The sequence below is a fragment of the Macaca thibetana genome, chromosome X (assembly GCF_024542745.1).
Source record: "Macaca thibetana thibetana isolate TM-01 chromosome X, ASM2454274v1, whole genome shotgun sequence".
NCBI classification, from domain to species: Eukaryota; Metazoa; Chordata; class Mammalia; order Primates; family Cercopithecidae; genus Macaca; species Macaca thibetana.
In genome coordinates, this window is record NC_065598.1 from 71,404,769 (window position 1) to 71,426,882 (window position 22,114).

Genomic DNA, 22,114 nt, shown 5'->3' on the forward strand with positions numbered 1-22,114 from the left:
ATTTAACTAGCATAATAACTGAAAATACCAAATACTTTCTAACTAAGGATTTTGAAGGATTTGCATTCATTAAAATACTTCTCCCAATTCCTCATACACAGTATAAGTGAAAAAAAATTTAGGTAGGAATGCTTTCCTTCCTGTTGAGCTATCCAGTGCCAGTGAACAAACAAAAGGCTATAAAATTTCTAATACCATAAACACCATTTTACTTAAAGGAAATAAAATTGTAATGTTTCATTTGTCATTTTGAAGGGAAGGTTAAAATGTAAAAAGGTGATATTTTCCGTAATCAGAAAATATTCAAATCAAAAGCACTGCTATTTACACAGGCACTTAAAAGATTTAAAAATAATATCCTTAAATCCTTATGTGTACTTTGAAATAAAAAAGATTTCATAAAATAAAAAGATTTAATGAAAATGAAAAGCTTACTTCTTCCAGTAGCTGTTTTTGTTAACAATGGTTATTAAACTTAACACAGCAAAGATTTGGTGGTATAGATTCCAAACTCTGATCTACAATTAATTTGTTTCTTGATAGCTATGGTTAACCATGCTGAGAGACAAAAGGAACTCTGTCACTTTTACTGGTATTCCTGGGAACAGGACTTTTACAATAAACCCTTAAGTAAAATAACTGAAATTTGTCTGTGCCTACTTTTAAGTATTTACATGTAAGGTTATACTGCTGTTTCTTGATTTATTCATTTCTGGCATTATCTACTAACTCCCTATTATGGAATACGGAGATTCAACACTCATACTATCCCACATTCCCACTACTCCATCATTTACTCTCCTAATAACATCAGTTACATCACAAATTTTGATTCAGTGTTTACCTTATTACAACTATGTAAGTATTCCCTGCTTAGCTAAGTAGGTACTAGGATTATATATACATTTTCTTATACAGTCTTTTAATCCTGCTAGACTTAGTAACTTGCTTGTTTCTTTTTCATTTGCTTAGTTTTCTATGTCACTATTGGAAATCTCTCTAAAGTTTATTACAGAATTACAAAACCCTTTTCAACAGTATTTTTCTCATAATCAACTACATTAGGTAATCTATTAGTTTATTTCCCCCCACCACCCAGAGATATTTCCTTCAGAGCTTTTACGTTGTTTTCTACATCCTCAATTCTGAAGTTGTATGATAATGTGCCCTGATATAGCTTTATTTTTCCTTTCCATTCATTGTGGTGGGTCCTCAGGCCCTTTCAATCTAGAAACTCTTGCTCTGAAGTTCTAGACACTTTTTTGGTATTACTTTCTATGGCAAAAAACACAATAACTTTTGCAACAACCTATTATTTGACAATTTCCTCCCCTGTTTCTGGCCTCTCTAGAACTACCACTAGTCAGATGTTGGACTTTTAAGACAAATTCTCTTGTTTTCTGATCTTTTCTCTATATTCTCTCTCTTTTGGAGATTTTCTCGACTTTATTTCAGCAAAGACATTTCTCATTTCTAAAATCTTGTTCTCAGGTCGTTCCTTTATTTATTTATTTACCAAACCCATTTTAAAATGTTGAAATATTTCAAGAGTGATACAATGAACAACACTATATGCTTCTCCTAGTTTGGCAACCGTTATTTTTTCTTACATTTGCTTTCTCCACCTCACCTTCTCTCTATATATACATTATTTTTTTGCTACACCATCTGAGAATGAGCTGCAGACATCATTACATTTCACCCCTAAATATTTCATTAGCATGTATCCCCTAAAAACAAAGACATTCTCCTATATGACTTAAATACAACTATATCACACTCAGGAAATTTAACAATGGCTGGCCATGGTGGCTTATGCCTGTAATCTCAGTTCTTTGGGAGGCTGAGATGAGAGGATTGCTTGAGCCCAGGAGTTTGAGACCAGCCTGGGCAACATGAGGAGATACCTGCCCCCGCCCATCTCTACCAATAAAAAACAAAAAACAAAAAACCCAACAAAAAAAACTGAACAATGATATGATATTCTTATTTAACATACAGCCCATATTCAGACTTCATCGATTGTACCAATAATGTCCTTTATGCTTTTTTTCCATCTAGGATCCAATCAGGATCAACGCATTGAATTTATAACAGCTTTGTTCTAGTCTGTGTGTGTGTGTTTGTGACGTTGATATTTCTAAAATGTCCAGTCCTGCTTTTAAAAGACTGCCCTTCAATTTGTATTTGTCTAGTTGTTTCTGATTATTAGATCCAGGCTAAACTTTTGTTTTTTTGAGATGGGATCTTGCTATATTGCCCAGGCTGGTCTCGAACTTCTGGGCTCAGGTAATCCTCCCACCTCTGCTTCCCAAAGTGCTGTTATTACCCACATGAGCCACCACGCCCAGCCCAGGTTAAACATTTTGGGTAGAAAGAAAAGATAATATATCTTCAGTGCATTACATCAGGAGGTACATGAGTTCAATTTTGCTCCATTACTGATATTAGGTTTGATCATTTGGTTAAGGTGACATCTACCAGTTTCTCTATTTCTCTATTTTCAAGGTATTTTTTTCTCTAATTAGTAAGTAATCTATGGTAATTTCAAACCGTGCAAATATTCTAGCCTCAATAGCTTTACACCACATGGTTTCAGCAACGAGTGAGGACCCTTACCTGAATCAATTATTACAATGGTGGCTGTAAAATGTGATTTTCTAAATTTGTAATTCCTTTTACATTTCATGTGTTAGTTGGCTTTCTTCCTAAAGGGGAACTGTCCCTTTCCCCTTGATAATTTTTGTTTTAGCAGTATCATCATGGATGCATAGATGTTTTTTATTCAATGTATTATAATTAATTAGTGTCATTATTCTTTTTATGCCCCAATTGGCTAGTGGGAGCTCATTCAAAATGGTTCCTGTGTCCTCATGACTTGTGTTCGTTAGTTTCCCTGACCCAGATCAGGAATCAACTACTTCTCCAAAGAGTGTTGGTTGCTTTTAGTGAGGAACAGTATTTAGTGCCCAAGATCTGGTTGCCAAGTATACTCATTACTACTGGGTTTTCACTGCTTCTAGGCCTCTTCAGTGAACAGAGTTAGGACATTTTTTTAAAATCATAAATTCAGACTGATAATTCTATTCCAATATATCGCAAGGGTCTCCTCTTCTTTGCCAATTCCATATTTGTATCTTTCTTCTCCCAAGAGATCTGTTTCACAACATCAATGTATTTACTCATAAGCTCAATCTTACACTATACACAAAAATAGTCTCAAAATGGTTACCCCCACACTACTACCAACAATACACTAAGTTCGAATTTCCTTTGGGTTATTTTTGTCTTTAAAATATATTCCACGAAGGGTATATAATCAAAGTAATATGTTCAAAAGTTACTTGGCTTAATTCTATTTTTCTTCTGGGTGGTTATGTTAGCAATTTTATATGCAATTAGTTTTACTTCTTTCTGTTTGTATTTAATTTTTATTTTTCCCCTTGTTGATTTAATTTTATTTTTGAAGGTATAAAAATACTAAGCATGGTTCAAAAGTAAAATATTAAAACTTCATTCTCTTTTCTGTATCTAACCCTTTGTACTCACATCCCATAGGCAGCCAATTGCTTTAGTTTCTAGTTTACCCTTTGAGTTTGTTTTTGCAAAAATAAGCAGATATACATATATTCTTTTTTTCCCTATCTTCTTTGCAAAAGGTAGCATGCTATATTCTCTTTTATATCTACTTTTTTTTTTCCACTTACCAATATATCCTACAGATCAGGCCATATAAGTTTCCTTTACTTTTTTTTTGTTGTTGTTTTTAATTTTTGGAGACAGAGTCTCGCTATGTTGTCCAGGCTGGTCTCCACCTCCTGGGCTCAAGTCATCCTCTCACCTCAGCCTCCCAAGTAGCTGGGATTACAGGTTACTTTTTTTTCTTCTGTCCTTATTTTAGAAATACTATATTTTCCACGATCTCTGAGCATATTAAGAAAGTCTACATTTTCCATTGAGTTCCTTTTTTTCTGTTTTGGAGGTCTATCCACTGACATTTAAGAATAGAGCATTGAAAGGCTGACCGGAAGCTCTGTGTGCATTACGATGCCTTCTAAACCAGTGGACTTCATGGTAGGATGATTATGTAGATATCTGGACATTTTGTTGGGGTTCCCAAATACAAGTATCTTTTTTTTTTTTTCCTGGGGCTGCTTTTGTTTCTCCAGAGAAGAATCCTCCAATTATTTGCTGATGAGGAAAGGAGTAGTGATGGTAAAATAAACAACTGGTTGGCAAAGTTCTTGGAGCCAGTGGCACAAGAGGGCCTGTGGTCCTATCCTTTGGTATGTTTTGATTTTCAGTTAATCTCTCCCTTCATTGTTAATGTGCCTGGTGGTCTGCTTGTGTCCAAAGCCAGTAATTTCCTGATAAGTAAATCTCCAGACTCGTGCTAAGGAACTTTATTTCTTATGCAGTCTTACACTTAATTGTTACTTTCAACCTCATGCTTATCACCACTTTTCATCATACCTGGTGCCTTCAATTCCTGAGCCTTTTCAGGGGTCTACAACATGAATCAATTTGCTTTTTTTTAAAAATTGATGTTTCTCTCTTTTTCATACACAGTATTGAACTTTTTAGCTCTGCTAATCTACCTACTTACCAGTTTCCCCAATTTGCTGATATCTCTTGTCCACTGTTATTTCCTCTCCTATTATTTTGTCCTTATGGCTTTATACTTATTATACTTATTTATTAACTTTCATTTTAGTATGGTTAGGGGAAGAAGAGATAAACAAATGTATCCAACCTTCCACGTTTAACTAGAAGTTCCCTAGATATGCCGTCTTAACATTAACACTACTATAAGAAATTGCTGACAGAACAAAGAGGTGACAGATTATTAGTCAAAGTTAAGGTCATATTAGTTTCACTAGAAAATGAAAATCTGTTATGTTCATAATCAGACAACTACAGAATCATCAAATTATGAATAATAAAGAGATTCTTCTTTAGACACAGTTGCTAATGATCAGTAATAAATTAGGTCCAATTACAACCCAAAATCCAAGTGGCAATGGTATAAAATAAGTGTATAGATACTATGAATTACATGGCATGAGGCAGGTGATCACATGCCTGCTAACATATTTTAACAACTTCTATTTGTAAAAAAAGGCTCTCACTAAATGGCTGCATAGAATCAGAAAGCTTATAAAAAAGTAGCAGATTTTATTTAATATTCTTGAACATCAATGATATAATAAGGTATATTTACAAAATTTCCCATTTAAGACATTCTGGTACAACCATACCGGAAAAATCAGTTTGGTAATGAATGTAAATATTTAAGAACAAACCAACAGAAAGGCCTAGGGTCATAAGCATGCAAGCAACTTATGAAGGTAATAGTATACAAACCACAACACTGAATACCCTATAAGAAATTTTAGTGGAGTGAAAAAGTCCCTTTAAATAGTTCAATATACAGATAGTACATGAGAATGCTTCTCTCTAAACTCTTATTACACAGGTTTTCAAAATGTGACCAGGCGTGGTGGTTATGCCTGTAATCCTAGTACTTTGTCGGGGTGAGGCAGGCAGGTCGCTTGAGCTCAGGAGTTCGAGACCAACCTGGGCAACATGGTGAAACCCCATCTCTACAAAAAATTAGCTGGGCGTGAGGCACGTGCCTGTAGTCCCAGCTACTTGGGGGGCTGAAGTGTGAGGATTGCTTGAGCCCAGGAGGTCGAGGCTGCAGTGAGCTGAGATCGTGCCACTGTACTCCTGGGTGACAAAGTAAGACCGTGCCTCAAAAAGAAAAAAAAAACCAAAATGATAAAGAATTGAAGATATATTTATTAGAAGGGAAAAATAATTACAGAAAAGGCTGAATGCAGGGTAGAAAACTGCATAATGTTAGAAATAATCAAGTACTAGGCGGGTGTGGGGAGAAGAGGTCCTTACAGGAAGGAGAAAATAAAAATTATTGCAATTTTCAAATCTACCCATCACAATAGTGGTACTCTGATTTGTCTAGACTTTTACAGTATACTCGTATAGTAATTTCCTTAGAAGAGATAAAGCAGGCTATATTTTTCTTACTTTCCCGAGAAGGAAAAACATAAAATAAAAATGACCATGTTTGAAAATGACCACTTTATTTTATGGTAATTTTCTTTTAACCATCAAGGGTATGTGCAGGTATTAGAAAAATAAAAATATATAATACAGCAAAGACACTGAGCAAATAGTCTATTCAGAGCAAAAATGAATGCAGAAAAGTTATTTTATATATGCACCATTGAAAACCTGCTTCTATTGTGAAGATTTAATGCTTTCCTGATTAAACTTTTGTTTGTAATACTTTAATAGAGAGTGAGTTAATATAGTTTATTCCTTCTTGGAAGTGACATGCATTATTTCCAATCAAAAGGGGCTAAAAACAGAATCTTATCAGGATTCAATCTCAACCAAATAATGTAAGAAACAATATTTAAGCTTCTTGTATCTATAACAATTTCCAGTGTTCCTCAAATACTAAACTTCAAAGTTAAATCTCTTACCTGGTCCAAGACAATGATTTCATCTGCATCAACCACTGTTGACAATCTGTGTGCAATGAAAATAGAAGTTCTGTGTTTGACCACATCCTTCATGGCACCAAGAATAGTCTGCAAGTTTGGTAATATGAAGAACAGGAGAAAATAAAAAGAACTATGCATTAGGCAAATGTAAATTAAAATAATCATACATTTCCTAAAGGAACACAAAAAATGCCAGTTAATCTTTTATTATGTAAATTTTATACTGATACCAAATATTACACCTAATCTAATTGCTAAAAGGAAGGGGAGAAAGCAAAAAGAGAAGGCAAATATGATCACATTATCATAGAAAAAAATTCTTTAAGATAGGCAACATTTCTCAAAATTACAAAATCTGGGAGAAAGTAGTAAACATTATAAGTAGTAAACATATCAACTCTCGTGATAACAGGAACATAGCCACATATAATGTTTACCAATGAGAACAAAACTAAAATGAGGAGAGACTTAAGTGATAGGACAGAGAGAAATTCAAAATAATCCAAAGATAGGGAGATTCAAAGACTATAGGAACATTTGCTTTTCCTTAGTTCAAACTCAGAGGACAGAAGGGGAAACAATGATAACTGTATATTTTTAACTGCAGAAACCTCTTTTTCAAAAGCATTCTGACTTCCTAATGCATCTCAGAAATATATTTTTGTTTATTCCCTGTAAAGTATAAGAGTTGTGTATATATTCAGCTATACTTGGAAACCTGGGTCTAAGTACAGCAAGCTAGATGGAAACAGCAGTGTGGGGAATAGGGATATACCCAAATTTCCTATGAATATTTCTGAACATTTTATTTATTAAAGGAATAAAATTATCAAGAGCAAATGGTTACCCAGGAAAAGATCTTATATTTTACTAGGGCAGACTGATAATAAGGTACAAGGCCAATACTAAGAAAGCCTGTTATGTTTGTGAGGACTCCTTTTTTAACCTTTAACAACTTAAACTCTGACATCCTACTGAAGACACTGGACTTTTTTAAAAGGCCCATTAAAATTTACCAAATCTTCCAATAACTCCTCCCCTTGGGGGGTTGTCTGTTGGCTCTTAATGGGTTATGCTCTCTGACATAATAAAGCTGTATGATTCAAATAATGACTGTTGGTAGGTCTTTTAGTTTGTGGTAGTATGACACATTTTTAGGTAAAAAGTTCTTATAAGCATGTTCCTACTTTTCCTATGAATGGGGTCTGGTCCTGCTTATGGTTCACTTTAAATATAACAAATCCCCAGGCTAACCAATTCACTTCAAAATTCAATTGCTTTAAATATGCTGCAGATCAAACAATGGGCCCTGAAACTTAACTCTGTATGCAAATATTATGTCACACAGCCTGCAAAGCTGAATTAGGCCTATCCTTCAACACTAGGTTTACACTATGTATTGAATTAAAAGGTAGTTGAATGAAGGCAATTGACAAATGCATCTGTCTATCTTCAGTTCTAGATTAAGGGGATATGATAATGAAATTACCATTGTTGTTGAGACTTTTGTATGTAATGTAAAGATGTTGCTATGAAATCTAACGCAGCTGTGGGGCAATGTCATGACATCAGTGTCACATCTTGGTGTTTCATAACACTTCCAGTGAAATGAATACAAATTGATACCAACACTGCAGCTTGTGTATGCCTGACTTGCATCTCATGAGTTGCTCCATGATAAGTGAAAGACTATCTGGTATGTACTATGTCACAGGTTTCACAATCACTTCCATGACTATTTTAATGAGTATTAAGTGGCAATAGGAGAGAGACTGAAACTTTCTTCCTTTGTCAGCATATCAGGTGATTCCTACAGCTTTGTAAGATGCAGGGGCAATGCAACAACAGCATAAGTTATCACATAGTTCCAAAAGGAGACACATTTGCAAATGGACTTAACACTGTGGTATTTCTAGTTCAATGCAACCTGGCATTCTTACCATCAACACTTGCCATATGGAAAAGGGGAGATAGGCATTTTACTCTATAGCACTTACTATTGAAGTTTATTTAAAATACAAAGTAATGCAGCCATTTTACTGAAACTTCCAAGTATTAAATATTGAAGAGCTAGTAATGGGATGGCTGGGTCATATGGTACTTCTAGTTCTAGATCCTTGAGGAATCGACATACTGTTTTCCATAATGGTTGAACTAGTTTACAATCCCACCAACAGTGTAAAAGTGTTCCTATTTCTTCACATCCTCTCCAGCACCTGTTGTTTCCTGACTTTTTAATGATTGCCATTCTAACTGGTGTGAGATGGTATCTCATGGTGGTTTTGATTTGCATTTCTCTGATGGCCAGTGATGATGAGCATTTTTTCATGTGTCTGTTGGCTGTATGAATGTCCTCTTTTGAGAAATGTCTATTCATATCCTTTGCCCACTTTCTGATGGGGTTGTTTGTTTTTTCTTATAAATTTATACCCAAAGGATTATAAATCATGCTGCTATAAAGACACATGCACACGTATGTTTATTGAGGCACTATTCACAATAGCAAAGACTTGGAATCAACCCAAATGTCCATCAGTGACAGACTGGATTAAGAAAATGTGGCACATATACACCATGGAATACTATGCAGCCATAAAAAAGGATGAGTTTGTGTCCTTTGTAGGGACATGGATGCAGCTGGAAACCATCATTCTCAGCAAACTATTGCAAGAACAGAAAACCAAACACCGCATGTTCTCACTCATAGGTGGGAACTGAACAATGAGATCACTTGGACTCGGGAAGGGGAACATCACACACCGGGGCCTATCACGGGGGGGGGAGGGGGGAGGGATTGCATTGGGAGTTATACCTGATGTAAATGACGAGTTGATGGGTGCTGACGAGTTGATGGGTGCAGCACACCAACATGGCACAAGTATACATATGTAACAAACCTGCACGTTATGCACATGTACCCTAGAACTTAAAGTATCAAAAAATAAAAATAAAAAAATAAAGAGTTTTATATTTTAATCATAACTTACTTCTTCAGTAATCGAATCTAACGATGAAGTAGCTTCATCATAGAGTATGACTGGGGGGTCCTTCAAAATGGCTCTTGCAATTGCTACTCTTTGCTTTTCTCCTCCTGGTAAAGGAAAAGTTTACTTTAAGGAAGCATAGTGCATGCATATTTTATGTTTCTAGTGTTTCCATTGATTACAACCACCAAGTAATACATTGAACATTTCCCTATTCTCCTGATCACAGTTCATTTTACTGAGTTGTAGAGTTGAAGTTCATATATAATATCTTTTGACAAATTACATTCCCTTAAACATGAATGCACTACTGAATTCTGACTTCATAGCAGGTGGGAAGAATGAGAATGAGGCAGGAAGGTAACAACTTTGATTCTACTATTATTATTCTACCAGAAGTATGCTCATTATGTGTTACTTTATATTACAGATAATTCTCAATGAACAGCAATCTCAGAAAATTTCAATGACAGAATTGACAATGCCAAAAAAATCAATATCTGAAACCTGAAGACATTAAACTATGAATAACTGAATTCGTCTCTTAAGATAAAAAAGTAGCATTCAGCCAGTATTCTCAAGGATTGTTTTTTGACAGAAAGCTATTATTTTCACAGCATTCTTCAAAGTTAAAGGCATATACTAGATATCTCTTCCTTTATTTAGGTATTTATTATAGGTCTCTAGCATATCAACTTTTTAAAATAGAAAGGATACAGGCCCAGAAAAGTTAAGTGATTTGCTCACGGTCACCGAGCAAGAACCTGGACTAGACCCATTCCAGTCCAATGCTCTTCTTATCACAATGTGTAAGCCCACATTTATTCCTAAACACAAGAATAAATATTTTGAAAGTATTTCTTAAATAAATAGGGAAAATATGCAGTGAAATGTATAGAAAACTTTCTTTTATTACTGGGACTACTGTAGGTCTAAGGTCATCAATCTTATATAGAACTATAGTTGGAAGTACAGAAGATGGTACTCTGCTGACTATGTCCCTTTTAGCTTCTTTTCTTGTCTATTATACATTATCAATGTCTGAAAAAACATATTTTTCAGCTTAAGTAACCTCTTTAAGAAATAAGCTCTAACCATTATCTGGTACATTAAATATTTTTATTTTTACTTGTTCTACAATTATTCTCTTTGGCCTATAAAGGGGCTCCTTATTTTTAATATTAGTAAGTTTATATTTATGCTAGCCATATGCTTCCCCACCTCACAAGATCAAAATTCTCCTAACAAGGCAGGTACCATAAGTACTATCTTCCTGCCTACCTATCAACCCAGTAGCAGAAAGTTCCTCAAAGAAGTAGATATTCAGAGGAAGGACTAGTTTTGAAGTGCCTCTCAAATTTCAAGTGGAAACCAACTACATTGTAATTCTATTCAATAGTACTTTGGAACTCGGAGAAGAAATGTCTGTTTATTCTCTAACATAATTATTAGCATAGATGCTAAATAATAAATTGCTCATTTTGAGAGGTATGGTTGTAAGGAAATGGGAAATAGGTAAGAATAAAATTCCTTTAGCTATTCCTATCCCCCACAGGCATGCAGAAAGGAAAAATAAGATTACAAAACAGAACACAGCATAGCTGGCTGAGGCAAAGTCATGCATTAAGAGGGCTAGTTCATATTACATGATAAATTAGGGATCACCAGAATTAGCCAAATGGACACATAATTTGGGGGTGGGCCAGATAACTGGAAATTACTCCTATTAAAAGCAGTAATAAAGTGCAAATGTGGACTGGAATGATACCGGCATCTTATACTACCAGGTAATGACCCAACCAACTTAACTTGAAAGTAATCTTTGCTTAAAATTTTCTAAACCTAGCCCAAAACTTTCTAACAGACTGCCAATTCCTGGGAAACAGACCTGTTTATGCTTCATTTTTTAAACTTTCAAATCATTTAGCATAGTAGCTTGCACATAGTGTGTATCTAATAAATGAAGCCAGTTTGTAATGAAGAGGAATGGGGATTCGTTAAAATTCACATAGAGTATTTCTCATTCTATTTTTGCCTTACCTCTATCTATAATGGATACATTTCCTCCCCAAACTAAACTAGACATTGCTATACTTTTGAAATTCAAATAATTTGGGGGTAAAGAAACATTTTTCTGTGTCCTCCAAAAAAAATCAGTCATTTTAGGGTAATTCATTCTTAAACCTAGCAATCTCATAATTAAACATTTAACAAGAAATGTATAAGCCTCAAAATATCCTTGGCCACAGAACAAAGGACATGAAAATGAAGTTGGCTGTAAGGAAAATATAGCAGGTAACAGGATCAAATATAAAGAGGTCTAAAGTACTGAAAACATCTAATGATCTAGGAAGTTATGATGAGAGATATACACTATTCATTATCAAATTACTTCTCCCTACCCTCACTACTTTCCCAGGTAAAGAATGATACTGTTTTTGCTTTATCATGAAGACTATAGATAACAAGTTAGTAATGATCTGAGCATATTTTGATAACTTAATATCAAACACCTACAGTGTTTGTAGCTGCAAGTGAAAAAAAAAAAGACTTGCATGACTTGAGAATAGTTACTAGTATGTTGAATTGGTTACAGTGAGGGCTAGAAGATTAGTAACCCAATCAAATGTGACTCAATGAGCACTACATTTTGAAGTCTCTCATCACATTTTCTAAAACATGGCTCTGACAATTAGAGTTTGAAAGAAGTATACAAGAAGGGGGCAGGTCTAAAATCTCTGATCACCTGAAAGCTTGAGTCCTCGTTCCCCTACTTGGGTGTTGTATCCATGTGGCATTCGAAGAATTGCATCATGAAGTCCAGCTAATTTTGCCACCGCATACACTTCCTCAGGTGAAGCACTGATGTTTCCATATAAGAGGTTGTAATAAATAGTATTATGGAAGAGGACAGCATCCTGAAGCAGATATACTGAATGAATATATATCTATATCTATATCTATATCTCTCTCTATATATATGTTCATTATTAAAAACTCAAACAGTAAAGAGACAAAGGCATAAAGGGTAAAACATGACAGTCCCTTTCATCATCCCTCATCTGCGAAATCCCATTCCCTTCCCAGGGGTAGTCATCATAAACAATTTAGTGTGTATCATTCCAGACTTGTTCCTGCGAATTTATATATATAAACATATGTTTTTTTTCCCCCCAACGCAAGTGTGGTCATTCTACACATATTATTTTGCAATTGCTTTTCTCACTTAACGTATCCTGGAGATTGTCCATGTCAATAACAGAAAACTAACTCATTCTTTTTAACAGTTGTATATTCCATACTATGGAAACATCATAATTTATGTATATATTCTCCTACTGATGGATATTAATGTGATTTCCAAATTGTTGCTACTACAATGTTGGAATAAAACTATGTATATGACTTTGTACACCTGTGTGTTTCTGTAAGAAGAATCCCTAGAAGTAGACTGATGAGTTAAAAGTTAAGCATACATTTATCCTTTGATATTATTGCCCAAATGTCTTCCAAATATGGCCCTACCAGCAACCAATAATGTATAAGTACACACTACCAATGGCATATGAGGGTGCCAGTTCCGCATATATTCAGAAACACTGGATATTAATAATTTTTAGTTGTTGCTACTCTTAGGGGAAAAATGTGCTTTTTGTTCAAATTAGCATTTCCCTAATTACTAATGAGGTTTGAATATGTTTTCCTATTTTCTAAGAAGCGTTGACATTGGTATTAAAACAGAAAACAAAGAATTTATGCACTATATATATTTTTGGAGAAAGTTTACTTCAAGCATTCATTTGATATTTCAACTTATTCTCACATGGCACACTAAAGTTAATTTTCTTCAAGTGAGCATCCATCCCCTATTTTTCTTTCAATCTCTAAATGGTTGGAAGGCTATGGTTAGGTGAAATAAAATGACTCCATTAGTTCATATTAACCAGGATACCCATCTTCCTGAACATCATAATCAGATCAAGAATTTCATATATTGCTTTAAACAGTATTTAAATCATTTATATACCTATTATTAATAAAATTTCTCATATTGAGATTATACTTAAACTCAATAAGCTCATTGTATAAACAGAAACTGCTTATTTTTAAATAATTTATATTTAGGAAAAAGCTAAATATGCTAGGTGGAAATTTTGAAAATACAAAAACTAATATAAAATAAATACTGATTTTTTTGTGTAATTTCTGCTAAATGGGTAGATTTTAGCTGCTCTAGCCACAAAAACATGGGTAACTGTGAGATGATGGACATGTTAATTTGCTTCTCTACAGTAACCTAATTATATGTATCTCATAACATCATGTGAGATATCTTAAATATATACATGTAATAAATTAAAACTTAAATAATCCATATTCCCATCATGTAGCAAGATCTACTATTACATTTTGATATTCTCTCCTATCTTTTTTCTCTACTGAAATGTATTCATCTAGTATTATAAAACCAGGATACTATATTTTGCTTCCTATCCTCCTTTTTAATACTTTGTATTTGCATATTTTTCATGACAATATTCTTTAAAAACACAATATTTATGAATGGCTGCATGACTCTGATCCTATGATAATAATGTAACCATCTACTTACTGTTGGACATTTACATTGTTTCCAACTGATGCTACTATAAATAATGCTGTAATGAACATCTTTGCATATAAAGACTTGTTCACATCTCTGTTTATTTCCTTACTAAAATTTCCTACAGGCAGAATTATTGGAATAAAGGGTATGAATATTTTTCAGGCACTTGATAAACATTGCCAATTTGCTTGTCAGGAAAGCTGTATACTTCCACCAGCAAAACAAGAGATTGTCCATTTTACACAGTCTTGCCCAAACTGAATATTAGGAATTTCAAAATCCTTGCCAATCTGATAGGTGAAAAAATGACACATATCCTGTTGTTGACTTAATTTATATTGCTAAGGCCTCCAATGAGGATGAAAGTCTTTTGTTTTTTGATCATGTATATTTTCCCTTTGTGAATGTGCTACTTCTCAAAAGGATGAGGATAATTGTTACAAAGCCCAAGAGAATGGCAGGAATCTATTTACATGGATGAGGACACTGAATCCTAAGTAGTCATAGCTCAGAATCCAATTCACTTGACACACAGTTTAGATTAGTGTTTCTTTTTCTTTCTTTTTTTCTTTTTTATTTTTGAGACTGAGCCTCGCTCTGTTGCCCAGGCTGGAGTGCAATGGCATAATCTCGGTTCACTACAACCTCTGCCTCCTGGATTCAAGCAATTCTCCTGCCTCAGCTTCCCGAGTAGCTGGTATTACAGGCACCTGCCATCATGCTCAGCTAGTTTTTGTATTTTTACTAGAGATGCGGTTTCATCATGCTGGCCAGGCTGGTCTTGAACTCCCGACCTCAGGCGATCTGCCTGCCTCGGCCTCCCAAAATGCTGGGATTACAGGCGTGAGCCACTGTGCCCGGGCTAGATTAGCGTTACTTAACATACAATCTATGAAACATCTCTAACAGAATAACCTAGGAGGCGTTTTCAAAAAGGCAGGTTTCTGGGCCCCACATAGTCCTCCAAAATCGTAACTGGGGTATGTGAGAAAGAACTGGAATTATTAAATTAGATTATCTAATCCAATTTAAATGATATGATTTTTTAAAATTTATAAATGGTATTGTATATATTTAAGGTATAGAACATGATGTTATGAGATACATATAGTAAAATGATTACTATAATGAACAAATTAACATCTCCATCATCTCACATAGTTACCCAATAATTTCTCTAAATGACTCATGCTAACATGTGGGATTTTCAGTGAAAAAGAGGACAGAGAAGAGTCCATGTGTGGGATCATTTGGGGGACATTTTGCAAGCCACATATCCCCGTTCAATAACTCTCTTACAGTTCTTCCTCTACCCATATTTTGATCTACTCTCCCAGGGATTTGATTCTGGCTCCAGAAATCAACTTTATAATACATACTGGCTACAACTAATTCCCACGTCTCTCTATAAGCTTTCATCATAGAAAAGCTCACATCCTATAAAGGTTATCTACTTCTTAACTTCTCAGACCTTACTTTGAATTTATTTTCCCTCCAAAGTAACACAAGAAATGTTTATTAAATGTTCAACATGGGTTAGGCACTGTGCTTGGTACTGAAGGCAAAGTGGTTAACAAGGCATACAAAATTGAGGTTGGCAGTCAAGCTACTTTGTAATTATTATAAATCCACTATGTTGAAAACTGTTCCAAATTACAATAGTAGTTTTCATTTTCTGAACAATTATGTGATAGATTTGGTATTTTACATTTATTATCTCTAATCCATAATAATAATTATAATAATTCTATCCTAAAAGATAAATGGCATCCTTATTTTACAGATGAGAAAACAGAGGCCCCAGGCCACAGAACTAATGACGGTTAGAGATGGGGTTAGCATCCAGGTCTGTGCTCTTTCTATTCTATTATGCTATCATTCCAGGGCTTCCTATCATGCAGATTTTCCCTTCAAGTTTTTTTCCTTTCCTTTTTTAAAAAATCCCTTTTGGTACCAGAACTTCACTGGTAGGGTCTAATATTGACTAGTTCAGTAGCATATGTTGATCCCTTGATTCAAATTGTTCTAGTTACAGATTGATCAACCCAATAAATCTTCCAAAAATTTGGTTTTTTCTGTTTTTAAATACCTGAGGTACCACTCCCACTGCCCTCCGAAGGCTTTCCAGGCTCACATCTTGTATATTTTGACCAGCAAGATAAATGCTACCCTTTTGAGGCTCATAGAAGCGAAACAACAGCCTCACTATTGTGCTTTTCCTGAAATTGGAGATGAAGAAAGGTTATTTAGCTCCTATTAATGTTAGGAAAACCCAGTTTTAAACCAGTAATCATTTTCATTATAATAAAGAAAAAAATATTACATTGGGAATCATCAGTCTATAATACAGAATTTTACAAATAACTAAATTACCCACCCTGACCCACTACCTCCTACAATGGCCACTTTCTTTCCTGCAGGGACTTCAAAGGATATTCCACTAAGGACTTTCTGGCTCTCAATGTATTCAAAATGCACATTATCAAAGGCCACGGTAGCTGTCTGTGGTGTGATCTGAAGGGGAGATGCCATCACTTTGTCCTAGCAGGGAAGAGAAAAAAAAGCCACTTTACACACTGCCTAGAGTACAGCTATGAAGACAATTTTCTAATTCACAGAAAGAAAAAGGAAATTATGGAAAAGAAGGAGGTTTATAAGTGGACTTAGACCACTTCCAAGCATGCAATTAAAGATTTGTTTTCTCATGCTTCATGGCCAAGGTAAAACAAACCCTGAATGTTTTGGTTTCTGAGCAACTTTTTTTGAGCGGGGGGAGTGGGGAGGGAGAAGGGATGATGGGCAGGGGAGGAAAGGGGTTGAGGATGCGAGGAGAGGCAATCATACATTCTGTGTCATTATTAGATAACTAAATTCAGTGTAAGTACAAATAATTCAACTTAACAAAATTTACTTTCTAGTATAAGTCTTCATTAACATTGTAAGATTTTTATTATTTATTTATTTAATTTATTTATGCTGAGACGGAGTTCGCTCTTGTTACCCATGCTGGAGTGCAATGGCACGATCTCGGCTCACCGCAACCTCCACCTCCCGGGTTCAAGCGATTCTCCTGGCTCAGCCTCCCGAGTAGCTGGGATTACAGGCATGTGCCACCACAACCAGCTAATTTTGTATTTTTGGTAGAGACGGGGTTTCTTCATGTTGGTCAGGCTGGTCTAGAACTCTTGACCTGAGGTGATCTGCCCGCCTCGGCCTCCCAAAATGCTGGGATTACAGGCGTGAGCCACCATGCATGGCTAGGTTTTTAAACACAGAAGTGAAAGCTCTAACAACCTCTTAATACAGGTGATAGCACCCCACTCCCCTGCCAATTCCTGCAAGTAAAAGAAATTGGGCTTGCTAACGTGGTGATATAGGAATATTCCTAGAATAATCCTACTAATGGGATGATGTTCACATACTTTTGAAAAGGTGCTATATGGATTACTTACTTTAATTCGGGTGTCTACCTTGAGTAGAGTAAACAAGGTGTTCATATCTATGAGTGCTTGTCTAGTCTCTCTATATACAGTTCCCAGAAAGTTCAGGGGTAATGAAAGTTGAAAAAGCAGTCCATTCACCATCACTAGATCTCCAACAGTAAGGGTGCCTTAATATGCAATTGGCAGAAGAAAAAAAAGGGTATTTTAGATAAATGTTACATACTTTCCCAATTTAAGATAGAGAGGTTTATAGTCTATTATCACAGAACAAAATATTCTTAATCAGCAATAACTCTTATGTCAACTCAATTTCAAAGCATTAATCCATGATTTAGGTAATACAGGGAACTTAGTATATGTTAAGAGGAATGGGAAAGGCCCACCTATACACTATATATAATACACAAAAAAGAATGGTTTAAGTGAGGATAGAAATGGAAGGCTAAAAAGTTTCTCTTTTTTCCCTAAGACACTAGTAACGGTTTCTTTGTAGTGTAACATAGAAATTTAAAAATTAGTATACATTATAAATTGGAGAAAATAGACATCACGATTAAGGATGATAAACCATTTTGATGTACATCAAGTTAAAGGAAACAAAATGAAACAACAACAACAACAAAATGTTGTTGTGACCTAAATATGTGGAAAACATATTTAGGTCACAGTGAATGAATGAATACTAACTGAGTGGGGGTGGGGGGAGTTTACAGAAAGGAGGAGCAGACATTTACTTTTGAAGTGTTTTGCAAGTAAAAAAAGGAGTAGAAAGATTAAAAGGTTCCTGGTAATTCTTAAAAAAAGAGTGTTTGCAGTTTAGTCCTTTGAACTAAACACTAAATTAATTACATTGCTCTACAAGTCTACAAGAAAAATTAGAAAAACTAGATGCTAAAAAAAAAGTTGTTCTTAAAAGATCAGGTAGTTACAAACAGTAATTCCAATCAATGAGTGAGCCAGCACTAAACAAAAGGAAGTTAAAAAACCATTATCAAACAATCAAGCAAATACATTCTGATACAAAGAGAAAAGTACTCCAAGGATGTTAAAGCACTTTAACATCCTTTATAATTAAGAGATACGCATACACATTCCTTTCATTAATCTTTATAAAAGTTGAACAGCCTGTAAATGTGATAGCCACAGACCCATTACCTGCCACAATTCCCTGACTGGCGAGCACCATTATAGCTGTTAAACCGACACTGAAAATAGCACTTTGACCAAAGTTCAGCATAGCCAGAGTAGAGGTACTTTTCAATGAAGCAGTCTCATACGTCTTCAAAAATCCATCATATCTCTGTGCTTCATATCTTTCATTATTAAAATACTACAAAATATATAAAAATAACTATGGGCAAGTATAATTAAAATTTATTCTCTTAAGTGATCAGTATACTTTTCATCAGACTTCAAGTATGAATACAATTTTGTACTGTAGATTCCATTTTAAAAATTGACTTTCAATATATTGTACTATGATATCCCTGCAGCTTTCCATAATGAATTGTATTTGAAAAGTCCACAAAATTCACCCAATGAACATTTACTGAATGCTTAGCTAATTCCAACCCAGATCTAAAACAAAATCTTCAATGACACTTCCTTCACAAAGCCTTCCCCTGAGACTCTGAATTGACAATTCCCACTACCCTCACAACATTATGCCTTCTTATCTAGTCACCTGCATACTTAAGTTCTTTCAGTACAGTATAAAATTCTGGGATAGCAGGGATTAGAAAGTAATCTTTTTTTTACCACCCTCCCCTGTGAAACCACTTAGAACACATAAGAGGCATTCAGTAACTATTTGTTAAATGGAAAAATGAACAAATAAATGAAAGAATTAATGGGAAGCACTATACTAGGCACTCTGAGGGATAGAAGAGAGTCAAGAATTTACATGTCAATTTGATTAGCTTACTGTTCATTCTGAATCAAGATGCTAATGGTATATAGTCATGCATCACTTAACAACGGAGATATGTTCTGAGAAATGCATACTTTAGGTAATTTTGACTGTGCAATCATCATAGAGTGTACTTACATAAACCTAGATGGTATAGACTACCACTCACCTAGACTATATGGTATAGCCTATTGCTCCTAGGCTACAAACCTGTACAGCACATTACTGTATTGAATATTGTAGAAAACTGTAACACAATGGTATTTGTATATCTAAACAAAGAAACGGTACAGTAAAAGTATGGTAAAGAAGATTTGCAATGGTATATCTGTATAGAGCACTTAGCATGAATGGATCTTGCAGGACTGAAAATTGCTCTAGGTGAGTCAGTGAGGAAGTGGTGAGTGAATATGAATGCCTAGGGCATTACCGTACACTACTGTAGACTTTATAAACACTGTACACTTAGGCTACACTAAATTTATTTAATATTTTATTTCTTCAATAATAAAATTAGCTTACTGTAACTTTACAAACAAATTTTTAAAAACTTTTTTACTCTTTTTAATAACTTAGCTTAAAACACAAACACATTGTACAGCTGTACAAAAGTATTCTCTTTCTTCATATCCTTATTCTATAGGCTATTTTCTATTTAAGGTTTTTTGTTTTTTGTTTTTACTTTTTAAACTTTTTTGTTAAAAACTAAGACATAATCACACACATTAGCCTAGACCTACATAGGGTCAGGGTCAAATATCACTGTCTTCTACCTCCACATCTCCTTTTACTGGAAGGTCTTCAGGGGCAATAACATGCATGGAGCTGTTATCTCCCATGACAACAATGCCTTCTTCTGGAATACTTCCTGAAGGACTTACCTGAGGCTATTTTACAGTTAACTTTGTTTTTAGAAGTAGAAGGCGTACACTCTAAAATAATGATTAAAAGTAGAAAATACATATACTAGTTAACATACTAGTTTATCATTATCAAATATTAAATGATGGGTAGCGCAGTAGGTTTGTTTCCACCAGCATTACCAGAAACACACGAGTAATAGAGTAACGAATTGTGCTACAACATTACAATGGCTACAATGTCACTTGCTGACAGGAACATTTTAGTTCCATTATTATCTTATGGGACCAACATCATAGATGCCAAAACATCATTATACAGTGCATGACTGTATTTATGATCACTTATAAATTAATTCAGAAGGTAAAAATCTGATAGTACCAAACAAAAACTGAGAAGGAAAGAGGACAGTTTCTAAACAAAAGACAAACAATAAAATAGTATTATTCCATCACACCTAGAGATCATATCCTAACCCAAAGCTCTAACTTACAGTACCTATTAAATTAAATGGTAGATCAAATCTTAGAGCAGTGTGAGAGGCAGAGGAAAGTATAATTAAACATATTACCTTCACAGTTTCATAATTCAGCAGTGAGTCTATAGCAGCATTACCTGCATCATTATCTGCTTTGTTCATTTCTATTCTAAATCTAGTTCTGTAAGACAAAGATTTGCATAGGCATGAAATACCTGTTATAAAAGCATAACAATTTATAAATTTTATGTGGCTTCTAGGGAATAAATTACCTCCACCGTGTGACTGCAACTGTGAATGCTGTGTATGTACCAAGTGTTCCGAGGGTTACCAAAGCAAACTGAGCACCGCATTTGTAATACTAGAAAAGGAAGTCCAAAGAAGAAATGTGAAATAGTTATTGTTCTTGCCAAACAGTTTGTAATACACAACAGCAAATCTCAGTCAAAAGATTTTAACAAAAATATGGTGGCGGGAAGTTATGTATGTGAACGATGGGTGAAAAATCAAATACTTTAGAAAATCTACTTTAGGCAACAAGGGTAGAAAGTCAAACTGCACTTGCTACATCAACAGTACCATCAAATACTAATAGGAAGATAGTACAATAAGCCTAAAGAGGAATAAAAAATACATACATATATTTTTAACTATAAAAGGTGAAATTGCTAATCATTAGAGAAATGCAAATCAAAACCACAATGAGATATCATCTCAGATGAGTCAGAATGGCTATTATTAAAAAGTCAAAAAATAACAGATGTTTGTTGTCAAGGTTAAGGAGAAAAGGGAACACTTATACGCTGCTAGTAGGAATGGAAATTAGTTCAGCCATTATGGGAAGCAGTTTGGACATTTCTCAAAGAACTTAAAATAGAATTACTATTTGATCAGCAATCCCATTACTGGGTACATATATTCAAAAGAACATAAATTATTCTGCCATAAAGACATATAAATGCATATGTTCACTGCAGCACTATTCACAACAGCAAAGACATGGATGGCAATCAATGGTGGACTAAATAAAGAAAATGTGGCCCATGTACACCATGGAATACTATGTAGCCATAAAAAACAAAATCATGTCCTTTGCAGCAACATGGATGCATCTGGAGACCATTATCCTAATCAAATTAACTCAGGAACAGAAAACCAAATACCACGTTCTCACTTATAAGTGGGGTACACACGGACACAACGAGGGGAATAGACACTGGGGCCTATTGAGGGTGGAGGGTGGCAGATGGGTGAGGGTCAAAAAACTACCTTTTAGGTACTATGCTCACTACCTGGTGATGAA

General features: G+C 34.8%; 2 protein-coding genes across 5 annotated transcripts in view; one reads left to right on the forward strand and one right to left on the reverse strand.

Moving 5' to 3' along the window:
* LOC126946291 (motile sperm domain-containing protein 1-like) overlaps window positions 1–22,114 on the forward strand; it is a 415,617-nt gene that overhangs the window by 152,493 nt on the left and 241,010 nt on the right.
* Window positions 1–22,114, reverse strand: part of ABCB7 (ATP binding cassette subfamily B member 7) — a 113,228-nt gene that overhangs the window by 343 nt on the left and 90,771 nt on the right. For 2 of the 4 annotated variants that reach the window (XM_050776332.1, XM_050776331.1), the window contains exons 7-15: window positions 21,084–21,172; window positions 20,905–20,992; window positions 18,719–18,893; window positions 17,573–17,730; window positions 16,498–16,661; window positions 16,210–16,339; window positions 12,261–12,432; window positions 9,518–9,621; window positions 6,510–6,617 (exon numbers count right to left, since the gene is read on the reverse strand). In XM_050776332.1, coding sequence (XP_050632289.1) covers window positions 6,510–6,617; window positions 9,518–9,621; window positions 12,261–12,432; window positions 16,210–16,339; window positions 16,498–16,661; window positions 17,573–17,730; window positions 18,719–18,893; window positions 20,905–20,992; window positions 21,084–21,172 — 1,188 coding nt within the window. Of the gene's footprint in view, window positions 1–369; window positions 4,192–6,509; window positions 6,618–9,517; window positions 9,622–12,260; window positions 12,433–16,209; window positions 16,340–16,497; window positions 16,662–17,572; window positions 17,731–18,718; window positions 18,894–20,904; window positions 20,993–21,083; window positions 21,173–22,114 lie in introns of those variants that run through there. The other 2 variants (XM_050776333.1, XM_050776334.1) reach the window with 2 other exon arrangements.